Consider the following 18,059-nt stretch of genomic DNA (forward strand, 5'->3'; position numbering starts at 1 on the left):
TTATTCTCTGACTTAAATTCACCATGATTACTACTTTATCTTTTAACCTGATCAAGTTTTGAAAATAGTGCTATAGTTGTAAAATTACTGCTCAGTCCAATGATGCCAACAAAATCTCCCTAACCTGTGTAACAAATGAACTGAGTAAAGAATTACAAATATTTAGTGAACCAACGTAGGCTACCGTGTTGGACCAGCTTCAATACTCCTTTTATTCCAAACAAGATAATAAGGTATCTGTACCCTACAAGCTGTTATCAAACCCTTGTTGACAGAGGACTGTGAATTTAAGGTAGCATGGGGCACACTTATAATTTTAGCATATTTTTTTAATAATTCAATCTCATTGGCAATAACTAGATAAAGAATCATGTGCTGCTTCACAATGAGTGCTGTGCCTTACTCTTATTGGGAGTCATTATTTTGATTATGAAGTATGCTAGGGAAAAATAAAGAGATTAATATGCAAATGTTTGACCCCCAAAATTAAATAAATAAATAAAAACTTTTCTTCCCCTGAAGATAACCTTGAAAATAGAAGTGCATTAAACACCAAAGCATATATAGTGTGCGCACACACACACAAACACAAATCTACATAACTGTGGAAAAGCAAGACATTTTTGTTGACACTTCTTTGTTGTTGCTGCACATTATCACCAAAAAGTATTGCCTATCACTACCACTAAGAAAATGGCTGAAAAAGTAGTGGTGGTACCCCTAGCAGTACCAACCAGTACTTAGAAAGTACTGCCAGTCTCAATGCCATTCTTCTCTTTTTATAACATGGCAGAGCAAATACATAAAGCAGTTCAGTTAAAATGTTTTCCATATTTCCTAAAGTGAAAATGAAACTTACTTGAGTTGGAAGGCCATATTCAAGATCCAGAAGGCATGTCTGACATACATTCTTAATTTTTGCACAAGTCTGGCATACCTCAGTCTTCTTAAATCTCATTCTTGCCCCTGGACACCTGTAAATAGGAAATATTGCATATTTCAAGATGACTCACCTAATCTTGAGGATTAGAAAACTAAAAGATATTAAAATTAGTGTAATTGTTGGAATAACTGTCTTAGTAATGTGATATAAGCACTAGTAAGTGGGACAGTATACTCTGGGTTCAAGTTCTGCCAACAGCTATTTTTTTTAATATTAACTTTATTGAAGGGAACCATTTGGTAGTATAAACCAAGTAAAAGTAAACAAGGAAAGTCATGAGAATAAAAATCTGATAATGTCAGCAGAGGCTAAGATTTACCCTATCTGTTAATAACCTCTTCAGTACAGTGATGCTGATGTTGGCATTATGAACCCCAGTACAGGTGGTTGTTAACTTACGACCTCGATTAGTTACGACCGACTGGTCGTAAATTAGCCTATGTTACTATTCAGCATTTTCAGTCATTGAAAATTGTCAATTGAAAACGAAGGTTTAATGAATGGCAGATTATCAAACAGCCCCCAAAACATAAAAAAGTTATGTTTGGGAAGTGTTTTGCACTTACCAAACATAACTTGAACCCATGAAAACATTATTCATATTTTTATCATGTATTTTCGGTCATCAAAACAAATAAAAACCAAAATAATTACAACACAAAGAAGAAGAGACTGACAACTTAGACAAGATGGCCGCCGCACCTATCCAGCAAACCAAACACAACCTTTATTTTGCCACTTTCTGCCATTCTAAAGCCTTCCAGAGGTGTCTGAGGCCTAGTATGGCATGATGAATGGTCTCTATGTTCTGAGACACCACTAAAGACTGCCGAAGACCAAGAAAACACATAGAAAATGGGTGATGCATGTTGCGGCATTGTAGCCGGCCAAGGCAGTGTAGGGCAGGGGAGGGCTGGAGGAAGTAGTGAGATTTCAGAGTTTTTTTGAGTGTGGGTGGTTTTTCTGCCTGTGTGTGCTTTTGAAGGTCTGTGTATGTGTTTTGAGGGGGGGGGGTACATTTTTAATTTGGGGAGGGGGGGAGGGGGAGGGGGAGTTGAAGAAAAAATCAAAGACAAAAGACAAAAACAGACTCAGAAGAAGTGTGCTCTACCCACGGCTGTTTCTAACTGAGCTGCGGAATGTGAGTGGCTCCAGCTCCCTGTAGCGCCAGGAGCTGGGGCTGAAACTGTCGTACTAGCGGTCATAAAGTCAATGAGTTGTAAGTTGCATAGGTCGTAAGTTGCAACCACCTGTAGAATATATAGTGTCACCTATGTTGGCATCGTGAAGCCCACTAGCCTACTAATCTACCAAATAAGCATGTCTTTTGAAAATCCATATGGCTTTGTTTTATAATCTACTTAGCATGGAAAGTTATTATTACTATCATTAATGTTAGTATCATATTTATGAATAATCACCATATTTATGATAATCAATATTCAAATTAAATACAGCCAAAGCAGAGATCCTACTAACATAGTTCATCAATATTTGGGAGCAAGAACATCTATAAAACACGACATATAAGGCCCTCTGTGTTAGAAGGGCCGCTTGTGCTACCCTGGCCAAAACCGAGATATGAAGTATAGTGCTCTATTACAGTTTTAACTTTCGCTTGGGAGAGGATGAGCATCCCCTTGAACACTGTAGGTAGTGTCGAAAGTCTATTAAAAGGTAAAAGTAAAATCGATGCAGACATAACGCACTGCTGACAGAAATATTTCACTGTAAAAGGGCTGCCCATCCAGTCTATGTAATGTGTCTATGTAATGTGTTTTTTATCCTAAATTTTTAGGGGTAAAAGGGAACCTATAAAAATGCCCAAGGGGTACAGGGGAACAAAAAGGTTGGAACCCCTGATCTATGGGTTAATACGGGGGATATTAATAAAGTTCGGATGGTAAGAGAACCAGGCAGATGTTGTAATGAGTTTAAACTGGATAAATTCAGATTCAACAAGGACATAGGCAAAAACTGTTTACCAACTGAGCGGTGGATGAGTCGACCAGGCTTAGCAGTCATATTGTGAGTGCCAGTACGACAGTCACATTAAAAAATAAACTAGAAAAAGTCATGGATAGTGATGCTAGGTGGGGCTAGGTTCACAGGAGCTGCCTTGTACAGGCTTACTGGCCTCTTGCATACTACTTACTTTCTCATGTTCTTACTGCTACTACTACTAATTCTAATAATAATAATAATGATAATAACATTACTACTATGTACTACTATTACTATGACTAATATTACAACTACTGCTGCTATTATTATTATTACTACTATCACTACTACTACTACTAATAATAATAATCATACTACCCTTACTACTACTACTACCACCACTACTACTACTACTATTGCTACTACTACTACTACTACTACTTCTACTATTACTACCACCACCACTACTACTGATACCGATATTTTTTTTTTTCGTTTCACCTATATCGCTGGTAGGCTTTCTTGGTGGGCCTGGTGGTCAGCCCCAGCCCATTATGGCACAGGCCAGTGTTTATAGTGGCGCCATTTTGCTTGCTGCTACTACTACAACTACTATAGTCTATTCCACCTCAGGTGGCAATGATTCAGGCAAGAAGACCTTGCCTATAGACAATGTAGGAAGAGCACTGTTGTTGATAATTGGTTACAGCTAAACTGATGGGAGTTGGGCAAAACCTGTTGAAGAGTGGGCACTCAACAGTGCTTCCTTATTTTACTACAGTTTCTTCATATTTGTTGTCACTTGAGGTGGAATAGACAATATGACTACTAATTAAAATAATAATAATAATAATGATAATACTAATAACAATAATGTTTGTGGTGAGTGTTAGAAGTGCTCCAGTGGCTAGTGGTGGGATGGTATGAGTATAGTTGGACAAGCAACCCTTATGCCGTTGCAAACTTTCCCCACCATTTTTTCAATTTATATTATTAAAAGTATTGTTTATTTTGTGTTTTTATGATCAACTAATCATGAAACATCACTGTTATAAGAAGTATTCACTGAAGGCGCACTTAAAATTTGGTGTAAATTACAAATCTGTAACATATAACTAAACTACACTGAATGTCATATCAAACTCTAATAAGCACCACCATGATCCTGAATGTCTTCTGGTCATTTTAAGATTAAGTTTATTGCCTTAGCATAAAAAAAAAAAAAAAAAAAAGGATGATTGTCAGAATTTTGCTGGATTCTGAGCGTGTTTGTTCACATTTATCATTTTGGTGTGTGGCCCATCTAACGTGCAAGGCCTCATATGTTGCAGTCAGTCATGAGTTCATGAAAGCATCATATTTCAGACTCTTGAGTATGAACCTAATGGAGGCAGAATAGTTTTGATGACATCCATGATTTTATATGATTATTACATTAATTTTATTATCAAATGCTCATCAGTAATCAGTTCAAGGAATGCAAGTGGAAAACATAATGTGGTCTACCTTACATATAATTTCAACCATATAAAAAACAAAACTAGGTATGTTATATATTTTTCTTATTAACTGCACGACTTAACCCGTACCGTACTGGCAACACATATACACGTCAGCATCTATGGATGCAGGAAATACTGGCGATGCGTATGCACGTCGTGCTTACTAAACACTGGTACAGTCGATGTAGCGGGGTTATTTTTGCTACAGAGACTGCTGTAGACAATGTCCACACTGCACGAGTGCATTTGTAGCATTGGCAACACTACCCAAGCTGGGGAGGAATCCCAAGCCACCTGTGACATTAAGATCAGGATCAAGACCAAGTGTAAACAATGTCGCAGCAGCCCATTCCTAGCCACAGCCACGGCTATGGCGATAGACAGTGAGTTTGAGGTTTCCTCATCTGAAGAAGACGTGGAAGCACTCTCAGACTGGAAATTTTTTATTGTAGAAAATACCATTTGTGTAAGGTATTATATGTGTACGAGTGAGCTAAAATTCTGAAAATCCCACACTTATACCCCATGAAATCGTGCTCTCTGGAGTAATCTACACCTGTGTGCAACAAGAATGGGGTACCTGGCCTCTATCACTTGTCAAATCCTCCATAAACCATCACAGGGGCAGTTTCCAGCCACACCGTGGTAACACTGCATAGAGTTTTGCGAAAAATAGGTCCATGACATGTTTTCTTATTATTTCCACATTTTCCATGACATGGAACATTTTTAACCCTTTCATTGCTAAACGCTTGCAGCTGGCGTTAGGCGTATTTGCTGGCGGCGCTAAACGCTCACTGCGAGCTCCAGCTGCACTCAAATCTCCCGCGTATGAGAGTGTTCCAACACTAATTCTCACAACACAGGATTGCCAATTGAGTGGGTTTTTCACTAAATTTGGTGGAAAATCATATCAGCCCAGTGCGGCAAATCTACGGACGAGTAACTGGTGGATGTTCTTGCCCAATATAGCGGCATTTTTGCATAGCTTCACCTATCACCTGACTGATTCTTTGACCAAATAGTTGTAAATATTGCAGTTGGCAATACTCCCTTGCCAGAGTCTGAAAAAGAGATGTCCGCAGTTACCTCAATATGGCTGATCATCCCACACGCACCGACGTAAGTGTTAACATTCAACACTCCCTGAACGTGCATGTACGTTCACAAGAGAGGCATACATAACCGACTCCTATAGATCTGGACCTCCTCTTTCCAGTGGTGTTTTTGGTTTTTAGCTGTGATGAATAGTTTTTGAGATACAGAGGTTAAAAGAACCCCCCCATTGGGCTCCTCGACTGCGCCTGAGGGGATAGTCGTGTCCAGACTGCGCGCAAGGAAAGGGTAAAAAAAAAGGGGGGGGGGGGGTACTGGGGGAGCCAAAAATATATAAATCGGCCAGTACTGAACATGTTATGTGTTAAAAAGTATGTGCAGCAATTTAACAAAAAGTTTTTTTTTTATTACTGAAAAATATTCAATCTTTAAGTACCTTAATATTTGATTAGTACATATACTCGTGGTTGAAAAAAAATTAGCAATGATGAAAGTGACATACAGAAGAAGAAATTTTATCAAAAACTTTTGGTAATACGGTTGATTTACTCACCATCTGAAGACAGTGAATGGCCGAGTACAAATCTTGCATTCTTTTCCATACCGATCACGCATCATGCGAACATATGGATTGTCTCCTAGGCATGTCTGGCACAATATTGGAAAGTCCTGAAAAGTAAGACTTAGTTAGTAAAACATGATGACTGACATGTTGGAATGGAAGACATTTGAAAGATTGAATATAAGAAGGAATGAATCCCCCCCCACCCCCCAGGACCTAAATTGTGCCCTTTCAAAAATACATTGAGATCTGGGGGGGGTATCATTCCTGTGAACACTACTGCTAGCCTACTAATTATAATGATAATAATAACAATACTATTACTACTACTACTACTACTAATAATAATAATAATAATAAAATAAATAATAAACGTACAAAACAAATAAAAGAAATTGCGAACATTATTGTATTTGAATTTGTAAAAAAAAAAAAAAAAAAAAAACGCGCCAAGCGGATTTGGCTACTGTACTGTACTGTATATATACATTTTGGCTACTGTACTGTACTGTACTGTGTGTATGTATATATATATATATATATATATCAGAGCTGGGCACTTCCGTACCTCTGTCCGCACCTCCGCTCCTCCGGACCTGCGGACCTTTAAACGAGGTGCGGAGGTCCGAAGTGCGGAAAGTTTTTCAAAAGTGCGGAAATAACATGTCCGGAACGGCAGTATTTTAAGTCCGTACCTCCGCACCTGAGGTTTTCAAGGATAAAAAAAATGAAAACGACAAACAGTCCGCGCTCTGCAGTAATACTTCCGGTCGTTTACGCGGTCTGTGCTGCAGGGCATGTTTTCCCGCCACTTGAGTGACGTCACTCATTCAGATTTACGGCCCGGTGTTGCATGTGTACTGAGGTATGATAATTATGATGAGTGTAAAAGTAGTTACTTTACTTCAGGTGGTGGAGATTCTATGCGTTAAAATGACAATAATGATAACAAAAATAATGGTAATAATAATAATAATAATAATAATGATAATAATAATGCTGCTGCAGTATTGCCTTGTATTTCTTTTTTTTAAGGTACGGACTAGATTTTTCAGGCGCGCTTTAATAGTTTTGGGTACGGTACCGGAGGTGCGGAGGTGCGGTACCGGAACGAGTGAAAAAAATTTAGGCGCGGAAGTACAGGTACGGACTATATGTGTTTCGAGGTGCGGAGGAGCGGTACCGGACTACCCGATATCCAGTAACGCGCCCAGCTCTGATATATATATATATATATATATATATATATATATATATATATATATATATATATATATATATATATATATATATATATATATATATATATACGTATATATTATGGTATGGTATGGTGCCCATCTTGTATATCAGCCCCCAACAGAGAGTAGAATTAAATGGTGCCAAGTCTGGCTGGAAGGAAGTGGTTAGTGGGGTACCTCAGGGATCAGTGCTAGGGCCACTTTTGTTCTTGGTATATATTAATGATTTAGATATAGGGATTAGTAGTAAAATATCAAAGTTTGCAGATAATACCAAGATAGCTAGTACAGTACAGGTTGCTCAGGATAATTATAGGATGCAAAGGGACTTGGAAAGGATGGTATATAGTCTATGGATGGTAGTATGGGCAGATAGGTGGCAGATGGAGTTTAACTCCCAGAAGTTTAAGGTTGTGCATATAGGTAAAGACAATATGAATTTTAGGTATGAGATGAAAGGAGTTTGGTTAGAGGCAGTTGAGAATGAGAAGGATTTGGGTGAAGTGATAGATAAGACTATGAAATTCTCAGAGCAGTGTTTACAAGTGAGAAATAGGGCAAATAGGATCCTAGGGTTTATAAATAGAAATGTTAGTTAAAAAAGCAAGGAGGTCATACGTAGTTTATATAATGCACATGTTAGACCTCATTTAGAATATTGTATACAAGCTTGGTCACCACATTATAGGCAGGATGTTAATCTGTTAGAAGCAGTTCAGAGAAGAGCAACTAGGATGATACCAGCAATGAGGCACCTGGAGTATTGGGAGAGGTTAAAAGAGTTAAATATGTTTTCATTTGAGAGATGTCTAAGGGAGGATATGATAGAGCTATATAAAATGTTTTCAGATTGTGATTACTTAGATGTGGATAGTTTCTTTACACTAGAGGAGGGAAACAGGACTAGGGGTCATGATTGGAAAATTAGGAAACAAGGGTGTAGGTTGGATTTACAAAAATATTTCTTTAGCCATAGGATGGTAGATTTCTGGAATGCATTGCCAGGGGAGGTAGTATACAGCAGTAGTTTAAATGTGTTCAAAAAAAGTTTAGATAAGTTTATGAATGAAAAGATTTGGTAGGAAGTAGTAGGTGGGATACAGGGTAGTTGACGAGTGGAATAGGCTGGGTGGCTGTGTAATAGCTGGATGTGGCAAGATTACTGCATTCAAGAGATTAGATAGGCTTGGGGAGGCGGATGATAGGCGCTACACTGCCACTCGCGGTAGACAGACAAGGGCTGCCAAGTATAGGCCAGTGGGCTTTTTGCAAACCTCTTACATTCATATATTCATATTGGCATTGGTGGTGGTATTGCCATGCCCCAGGAGCTGTATTTTCTCTTTTTCTATTATCCAACACATCCTCTGCGTGTATCGAAACACATGAGAAATTAATCAAGACCAGGAGAGGGTATTCGCCGGCTGCCTGGGATTGAACCCGCGACCAACGTGATGGGAGAGCCACTCCTTACCAAGTCGGCCAAAGAGGTACCCCCACTGGCTAAGTGGGTTATGGGAGGCTCGTTCATCAGGCACAGTCGCCGCACTACACGACTTTCTCCTCTATGTAGATTAATTTTTGTGTGTTGAGACCTTAGACTGTGACCAATTTTGGTGTAATATTTCACAATGTCCCCGTAGAGACATACCTCCTACACTTCCCATTTTCTATTACCCTCGGAGCATGGGCCATCCTGCCTGTTACCCCTTCGGGGAAACTCAACAGAACTGCAGGATAGGATGCCCACCACTATGCCACCACTGTCATGCCCCGGGAGTTTATTTTCACATTTTCTATTTTCCCTACACGTCTTCTGCGTGTATCGAAACACACGAGAAATAAATCAAGACAAGGTGAGGATATTCGCTGGCTGCCTGGGATTGAACCTACGACCAACGTGATGGGAGAGCCACTCCTTACCGAGTCGGCCAAAGAGGTACCCCACTGGCTAAGTGGGTTATGGGAGGCTCGTTCATCAGGAATAGTCGCCGCACTACAGTATTGATGGTGGAGACTGGGTTTGGTGGTAGTGGTGGTGGTGATGATGGGGTTGGGTGGTGATATATTGGCATCGGTGGTGGTATTGGTGGTGGGGACTGAGTTTGGTGGTGGTGGTGAGGATGGGGTTGGGTGGTGATATATTGGCATCAACCTTACCTTACCTTACGGAACCTTACGGAAATACTGGACGCAGGCCTACTAGGCCTCTATATCCAGATCCTCTGTGTCGTCACTGTTTAAACTTATACTACGGTGGTGGGCACTGGTGGTTATCCTCCCAATTGTACTTGATTGGTTGATCCGCCCAAAACTTGTCCAATCGCTTTTCAAAGGATGCTATGCTCACTGCCTCTATGACATCATTAGGAAGACTATTCCAGGCATCCACAACTCTGCAGCTGAAAAACATTTGCCTCTTCTGAGTCCTAGATCTAGTCTTACTAAGTTTCAAGTTGTTTCCTCGTGTTGGTCCTGTGTGCCTCTCCAAATGTATGGTTACCTCCTCATCATATTTTCCATTGAGGATTTTATATACCTCAATCATATCCCCCCTTGCTCGTCTGTATGCCATTGTTGGTATATCTAACTGTTTCAGACGATCTTCATACGAAAGATTTTTCATCCCTGGTACCAACTTAGAGGCTCTCCTCAAAACATTTTCAACTGTGCAGATGTCCTTCTTCTTGTAGGGAGACCAAACAGATTGTGCATATTCCAGATGAGGTCTTACCATGGACTTGAAGAGACATCTAAAAGTAGTAACATCCAGAGCAGCAAATGTACGTCGTATTAGCCCCATTACCTGATTGGCTCTGTTGACTTTTTCGGACATGTGACCTTCAAATGACAAAAGTTCGTCAGTAGTAATTCCCAGGTCTTTCTCTCTCGCAACCTTCTTAACCTCTCGTCTACCTGGCCCTTCCCCTCCGAGATAGTATGATGTGTCCCTTGTAGCTCAATGCCTGCTGTGTATTTTAAGGTGTATGCACTTCTCCGGATGAAAAGGCAGCAGATTATCTTCCGACCACTTCATGAGGTGTTCTAGGTCTTCCTGCAGTAAGCACTGGTCCTGTAGTGATGCGATCCTCCTGTACACTTTTGTGTCATCCGCAAATAGATAAAGACTTGATTTAACGGTCGTTGGCAGGTCATTAATATATAGGGCAAAAAGGATTGGTCCCAGCACACTGCCTTGTGGAACTCCACTTACTACTTTACTCCATTTAGAATATACTCCCTTTAAGTGAACTCTCTGCTTTCTCTCTTTTAGAAAACCTGATATCCATTGGTATATGCTTCCTGTTATCCCATAGTTTGCTACCTTCTTCAAGAGACGTTGATGAGGCACTTTATCAAAGGCCTTCTGGAAGTCCATATAAATTGCGTCCACCTCACCTCCTTCATCTAAAATTTTTGTCCACTCATCCATCACATGAAGCATTTGTAGAACCGTGGATCGTCCTGGGATAAAACCAAACTGTTTGTATGATAGTAACTTTTGCTCCATCAAATGTTTCATTACTTTCTCTCTCACAATTGCCTCCATAATCTTACACACCACACAAGTCAGGCTTACTGGTCGATAGTTACTTGGCTCAGTCTTGTCACCTTTCTTAAATATTGCGCTAACATTGGCAGTCTTCCAGTCACTTGGTAATTTACTTTCATGCAGTGACGAGTTAAAAATATCCAATATTACACCTTCCAGCTCATCTTTCAACTCGGTCAGGATTCTTAAGTGGATACAATCGGGACCCGGGGACTTGTCAGTTTTGAGTTTCTGTAGTTGTTTTCTCACCTCATCTATGTGAATTGTGCTGTCAGGTATTTGTCTGATCATTGTTGTGTCCATAAGCTGTAGGTCCTGATTGTCTCCTATGTCAGGCTCCACAGTATAAACTTTATCAAAGAATTCGGAGAGCACTCGTGCCTTGTCAATATCTGATCTGGCATACTGTGTTTCCCCGCTTACCTCTTCCCTCAATTCTCCTATTCCCGTCTTCGTTTTTAATTTATCTTTGACATATCTCCAAAATTTCTTAGGGTTTGATTTTACTTCCCTGGTGATTCTTTGCTCCTTGATCCTCTGTGATCTTTTAACTAGTTTCTTTACTTTATTCCTTTGGTGAGCAAAAATTTGGTATTTATCCGTTTCCCGTGTCTCCAAATATCTTTGCCAACATCTGTGTTTTTTCCTTATAGCTTCTTGAGTTTCACGGTCTAGAGGGGTATGTCTTTCCTTTCTGTCATTGTCCTCTTTCAACATTTTCACTGGTACAAACTTACTTTCCAGATTTTTAAGCTTGTCTCTGAATAAGCACCATTTCTCTTCAGTTCCTCTCAAAGATAGAATTGAGTTCTTCCAGTCTTGAGTTATTTCCTCTTTCATACCATTGTAATCACCCTTGTCATATAAGAAGATTTTTCGGAGTGTGGTGCTATTAGTTGTGTACCTAGGCATTGTACTGATATTCTAGGATGCTATGGTCACTTTTTCCTAGTGGGGAAGATACCTTCATGTCTTCTACCATTCCTTCCTCATTGGAAAGGACAAGATCCAATAGTTTTGGACAATCACTCCCTCTTGCTCTTGTAGGTCCTGTAACATGTTGGAACAAATATGTGTCTCTGAGGGTTTCCACGAATCTGAATTCCTCACTATGTTCCTCACCAGTTGTTGTCCAGTTGTCCCAATTTATTTTAGGATAGTTAAAATCCCTTGTAATAAGAGTATGAGTTGCCTTATACTCCGAGACATTTCTTAAAAGTTCGTTTAAATTACCGTTGTTTAATTGGTCACTAATAGGACTTCTGTAGACACATCCTATGAGAAGCACATCTTCTTTTTCAAGCTGTAACTCAACCCATAGTGACTCCCGAAAGTTTGTCCGAAATATCACTTCTCTTGCTGTCATACCCGTTTTAATATACATTATAATCCCTCTTCCATCATTGCAAGATAAGTTAGTGAATATATTGTACCCTCTTATTTTAAGTTCTGCCTCTGTTACAATATATCTAAAGTTCTTAGGCTTTACTTCATTAATCATTATAAAATCTGGTGTATGCACTTCTTGTCCAACCCTCACCCGTAGTTCTTCCATTTTATTTGTCAATATATCCGCATTAGTGTACCAACATGAGAATTGTTTTCCCCTATTTGACTTCAGTATACTCCTATTTTCCTTTAAGTTTCTATTACCTTTAGCTCTGACAATCACCTTAATTTCCTTATTTTTTTCACTACCATTTTCTCTGGTGGACCTCTCACTCTGAATATAAAATTTCCTGACTCATCTTCTGATTCCATTTTCTTAGCTTCATCCACGAGCTCTTTGAATCTATTCCTCTGGGTCCATGTAAGATCGTGTTTCAGGTATATGCCCTTGTACTCATCCTTAGCTGAAAGCTTTCCTGTATTCTGGAACACTTCATTTTTGGCTACCAAGGTATCACACTCCAACAGAAGAGGTCTAGGTCTCTCAGCATTTTCATCTAATTTGCCCATCCTAAACATTCTCTTTGGACCAATGCTTCTCATATCTAATTCCATTGTGTCCTGGAACAACGTCACTATGAATCGATGGTCATCATCCCATCTTTTTGATCCTTCCTTCTCCTTACTCTCTGGAGCACCATATATTACAATGTTGTTCCTCCTGGCTTCCTCATCCTTAAGTTCTCTGATTTTTTAATCTTGGTTTGCTTTAACCTCTTCCCTCAACTTTTTCTCCTTTTCCTCCATTTTTTTCTGAAACTGTTGCATTTCTTCATTCATTATATCCCGAAGTGATGGTCCTTGTTCATTTGTCCCAGATTCGTTGTCCCTAGTTTTTTTGTCAAGACACTTGTTTAAGTTGTCTTCCACTATTACGACCTTAGTCTCGAGATTGCCTAGCCTACCCTCCAGGTTACCACAGTCCTTAGTGTTTATTTCCACTTTCTCTACCAAAGTTAGTGCTTGAGCCTCTACAGTACCCAGTCTGGTCTCCATAGTTTTCAGTGTATTCCGTTGCTCATTAACATAATCTACTACGTCTCCAAACTTGCCTTCAAGAACAGTCTGCCGATCAATCACCTCCTTGTTTCTTTCCCTTAACTCTTTAAGAGCTTTGTGGAGTTTGGCCCCACCTCTTTTACAATTAATACAGTACCAGGTTACCTGTTGATTCGATTTCACCATGTAGTTGTACATCTCTATGGGCATATTGTCACAAGCTATGTGGCACCATATCTTGCACAGATCACATTCAACAGCTAGTGCATCAATAGCTACCTCTGTATTACAAATACCACAATCATACTTCACCGGTTTTACAGAAATATCGCCCCCAGCCGCTGTAGCTCCTCTGTTTCCACCGGTCTTGTTTTTGTTTACCTCTTCGCAGTCGGCATCACTCTTTTCACCTTTCCCTCTCACTCCTCTCACTTGTTGGCGACTCATCTTGCCTTCTATCACAATCTGTGAGCCTTCTTGTGTTGTTTTGTATATGTAGAAATGGGTTTAAACTCTCGTGGCACTGATATAATCCGGAAATTTGCTCTTTCACGAACGGCCGGGCACCGTGGCGCACCACCACCGCAGTGGTGGGGGACTTGGTTTGGTGGTGGTGGTGAGGATGGGGTCGGGTGGTGATATACTGACATTGGTGGTGGGGCCTGGGTTTGGTGGTGGTGGTGGTGAGGATGGGGTCTGGTGGTGATATACTGGGATCGGTGGTGGTGGGGACTGGGTTTGGTGGTGGTGGTGAGGATGGGGTCGGGTGGTGATATATTGGCATCGGTGGTGGGGACTGATTAGGTGGTGCTTTTGGTTAGTAAAAGGAAAAATAAATCATTGCCAATAAATAAAGGTAAATATCATGGTCACAGCGGTGGTGAGGTCAAGTGGTCATATATTAGCACTGGTCTGGTTGGAGATACTTACCGAGTCCTCCCAGTTTTGCCGGTTGTAAGTGTTGGTGGATTTGGACATAGCCATGATGACGGGGTGGAGGTGGACGAGGCAGCGCCACACACAAGCGGGACCTCCACTCTTCCGTCAGTGCTTCCACCAGTGCCAATGTTACCAGTCCAGAGTGGGCGTGGGAGTGCCTCTGCCTTTGTAACGGCTCATATATCTCACATTTCTCTTCTTTTGGGCTGTTTTGCTCTGTATCGCTTTTTATAGGTTCTCCTTGGTATTTCTTTGTATTTAAATATTTCACTACTCAATCAATCAATCAATCAATCTGTTTTTTTTCTGTAGGCTTTTGCTTCCATTATTCTACTTTCGTCTTTTCCTTTTCCATTTACCTTTTCTGTCCTTTTGTTTGTTTTCCACTGTTACACTTTTCTTTTTATGCTACTCCTTTTTTTATTGCCGAGTTCTTTTTTTATTGGTTGTATATATATAATGCTCTTGGTAGGAATTTGTGGTCTTATTTTATCTTCTCTTATCTTTCTTCTCTCGGGTGATAATTAATATATGGAACACGTTACTTATTAATCAACGGAAAACTCGTATCAGGTTAATTTTCATATCAAATTATCACATTTACAAGCACATATCAAAGACCAAAATGAATACTTTGGCGGAAAATACTGCTTAAAAACTTGCTGGCGGGAGAAAGAGTTAAAAGGATGCAATGGAAGAAACTGAAAACAAGTCTCCTGTGAAGAATCAATGATTATATTATAAGAGATCCTCGGAAGCTATATATAGCCTATTATATAGCTGTCTTTTTCTTGTCATTGGTTGTAGAGATCGACTTTCTTGCACAGGTCATTGGAAGAAAGGAATAGGAAGAACAAAAGGAAGGATTTAACAATTTGGAAAACTAGAACAAGAAAAAAAAAAGGCTGCTGGAAAAGATATATTCTGGGAAGTCTGTTTTGAAATTTCTTGTCTTTGGTTGGAGAAAAAGGACTGTGAAGAACGTGAGGGAATTAAGGATCAATAAGGAAAAATAAGAACAAGAAACAAGGCTCCTGAAAGAGATATATATGGAAAATCTTGTCATTTTCTTGTTCTTGGTTGGAAATCGAGGTGGATAGAGAAAATATAACGGGAGGAAGTTCTGTCAGTTTCTTGTCTTTGGATGGATAGAGAGAGAAAAGGAATGGGAAGAACGTAAGGAATTAGGGATCAATTTAAGGAAGAATAAAACAAGAAACAAGACTCCTGAAAGAGATATATAGGAGAAATCTTGTCTTTTTGGTTTGAGATAGAGAGAATGTACCGGGAGGAAGTTCTGTCAGTTTCTTAATTGTCTTTGAATGGAGAGCGAAAGAGAAATGGGAAGAACGTACATAAGGGGGGTATCAATAATTAAGGAAGAATAAAACAAGAAAGAAGACTCCTGAAAGAGATATATAAGAGAAATCCTGTCTTTTCATTGTCCATGGTTTCAGATATAGAGAGAATGTAACGGGAGGAAGTTCTTTCAGTTTCTTGTCTTTGGATGGAGAGAAAGAGAAATGGGAAGAACGTAAGGGGGGTATCAATATAAGGAAGAATAAAACAAGAAACAAGACTCCTGAAAGAGATATATAGGAGAAATCTTGTCTGTCTATGGTTTGAGATAGAGAGAATAGGTATAACAGGAGGAATTATAAGTTCTATCAGTTTCTTGTCTTTGCATGGATGGAGAGGGATAGAAAGAGGCCGGGAATGGGAAGAACGTAAGGAAGGGATCAATAAGAATGAATAAAACAAGAAACAAGATTCCTGAAAGAGATATATAGGAGAAATCTTATCTTTTTATTGTCCATGGTTTGAGATAGAGAGAATATAACGGGAGGGAGTTCTGTCAGTTTCTTGTCTTTGGATGGAGAGAGAGAAAGAGAAATGGGAAGAACGTAAGGGGGGTATCAATAAGGAAGAATAAAACAAGAAACAAGACTCCTGAAAGAGATATATATGGAAAATCTTGTCTTTTTCCTGTCCTTGGTCTTGAAGGGTCAGCACTGGGTTGGCATCACTGCCGCACCACAGTGACTGCGGTCCCCACGCGCCCCGTGAATCGCCGCCTCGGAGGGAAAATATTGCTCTATCATCACTTTATTACCACTCCTCCGCCGTGACATGTTAGTAAGTTTAATGTAGTGAAGGTATACACGTGATCTGGTGCATACAATCAAGGAATTACACAAAGGTTTGAATTTGGCGGCCCTTTGACCATGATCGGCACTCATACAAACGCTGATGGTGCTTCACACATCATTAATTTCTAAAGGCCAAAAAACGAGGTAAAACGCGACCTCCAGAGTCTTTATTTACACTTGAGATACAGAGGCTTTGATAAACTAGCACGAGGATTATAAAACTATATCTGGAAATGCCTTTAACTACTAGAAATGTGTATGTATATGTATATGTTTGGGCGCCGCGGTGGGGTTTGCTGGAGGCGGGAGGGAGGCGGTGAGTCGAGAGTAGTCTCCAGCATAAGTTTTCAGCATTATTAGTTACTCCTCGCCTCCGGATCGCTGGTGGGTAGCGTGTCATCAAGGGTGAAGGGTAACTGGTTGAGCCATTATATAAACATTCGGTTCCAGAGGGTTTCCTGGTGGTCATGTAGGTGTACGTGCTCGGCTTTTAAATTTTCCATTCATCTTGGGTTGCCTGACTAGTAAACAATAGGAGAGGAAGACAGCAAAGGGTAACTGGTTGAGCCAGTATCTAAACACTCCGCTTCTGAGGGAGGTGGTGAGTCAAGAGGAGTCTCCAGCATCACATATCATTATTAGTTATTATCACTGGTGGGTTCTTACATGGTTGGGCTCCCCCTGGGGGAACCCCATAAGGCTAGCACACCAGTCTTTAGAAACCACTGCCAGAAACATTGTTTATATAAAAAAAAGACTGGAAAGTGTGCTATGAGCCTAAGTACAAAGTTATAAGATGACAAGATTGGCAACCAATTAACAGTAGTCAAATAAAGCAGCACCCAGGAAATCCCTAAGTCCACTTTTGCAAGCACCAAGGTTGGGTTCTTCTGCCAAATGAGTAGGAAGAGTATTCCAAAGTGAAACCACACAGACAGTGTGTCATCAAAGGGGAAGGGCAGCTGTTTGAACCATTATCTAAACATTCGGTTCCAGAGGGTTTCCTGGTGGTCATGTTGGTTGAAATTCTGTGCTTTTAAATTTTATCATTCAGCTTTGCTTGCTTGAGTTAGTAAACAATGACAGCATGTAAAGGCCAAGGTAGGAACTACAAGATTCCAGACTGGAGGCTGCAGAACGCTTAACCTCAGTTTTTGCTATCATTTTTGATTGGGGTTAAAGGAACCTTGTGTCCTTCAGTGCCTCAAAAACCCAATTTCTCCAGCTATCAACTCAACACAATCTTTCAAACACTTATCCCCTATTCTTCAACAACACTCAGCTGTCACCTTCTTCAACACTAAACATCCTTGGTCTATCCTTAACTCAAAATCTTAAATGGAAACTTCACATCTCTTTCCTCACTAAATCAGCTTCCTCAAGGTTAGGGGTTCTGTATCGTCTCCGCCAGTTCTTCTCCCCTGCACAGTTGCTATCCATATACAGGGGCCTTGTCCGCCCTCGTATGGAGTATGCATCTCACATGTGGGGGGGCTCCACTCACACAGCTCTCTTGGACAGAGTGGAGTCTAAAGCTCTTCGTCTCGTCAGCTCTCCTCCTCTTACTGATAGTCTTCTATCTCTGTAAATTCCGCCGCCATGTTGCCTCTCTATCTTCCATCGATATTTTCACGCTGACTGCTCTTCTGAACTTGCTAACTGCATGCCTCCCCCCCTCCTGCGGCCTCGCTGCACACGACTTTCTACTCAAGCTCATCTCT

At 40.3% G+C, this 18,059-nt stretch overlaps 2 protein-coding genes across 9 annotated transcripts in view; one reads left to right on the forward strand and one right to left on the reverse strand.

Annotated features, from left to right (window-relative positions):
* LOC127009614 (pre-mRNA-splicing factor RBM22-like) overlaps window positions 1-14,346 on the reverse strand; it is a 19,324-nt gene extending 4,978 nt beyond the window's left edge. The window contains exons 1-3 of the mRNA XM_050882836.1: window positions 14,180-14,346; window positions 5,999-6,114; window positions 860-974 (exon numbers count right to left, since the gene is read on the reverse strand). Of these exons, the coding sequence (XP_050738793.1) occupies window positions 860-974; window positions 5,999-6,114; window positions 14,180-14,233 (285 nt within the window). The 5' untranslated portion in view covers window positions 14,234-14,346. The remainder of the gene's footprint in view (window positions 1-859; window positions 975-5,998; window positions 6,115-14,179) is intronic.
* Window positions 14,347-16,209: 1,863 nt separating this feature from the next.
* LOC127009615 (zinc finger MYM-type protein 4-like) overlaps window positions 16,210-18,059 on the forward strand; it is a 58,001-nt gene continuing 56,151 nt past the window's right edge. For 4 of the 8 annotated variants that reach the window (XM_050882837.1, XM_050882838.1, XM_050882839.1 and 1 more), the window contains exon 1: window positions 16,594-16,654. In XM_050882837.1, coding sequence (XP_050738794.1) covers window positions 16,597-16,654 — 58 coding nt within the window. In that variant the 5' untranslated portion in view covers window positions 16,594-16,596. The other 4 variants (XM_050882840.1, XM_050882841.1, XM_050882842.1 and 1 more) reach the window with 4 other exon arrangements.

This window comes from Eriocheir sinensis, chromosome 41, assembly GCF_024679095.1.
Source record: "Eriocheir sinensis breed Jianghai 21 chromosome 41, ASM2467909v1, whole genome shotgun sequence".
NCBI lineage: Eukaryota > Metazoa > Arthropoda > Malacostraca > Decapoda > Varunidae > Eriocheir > Eriocheir sinensis.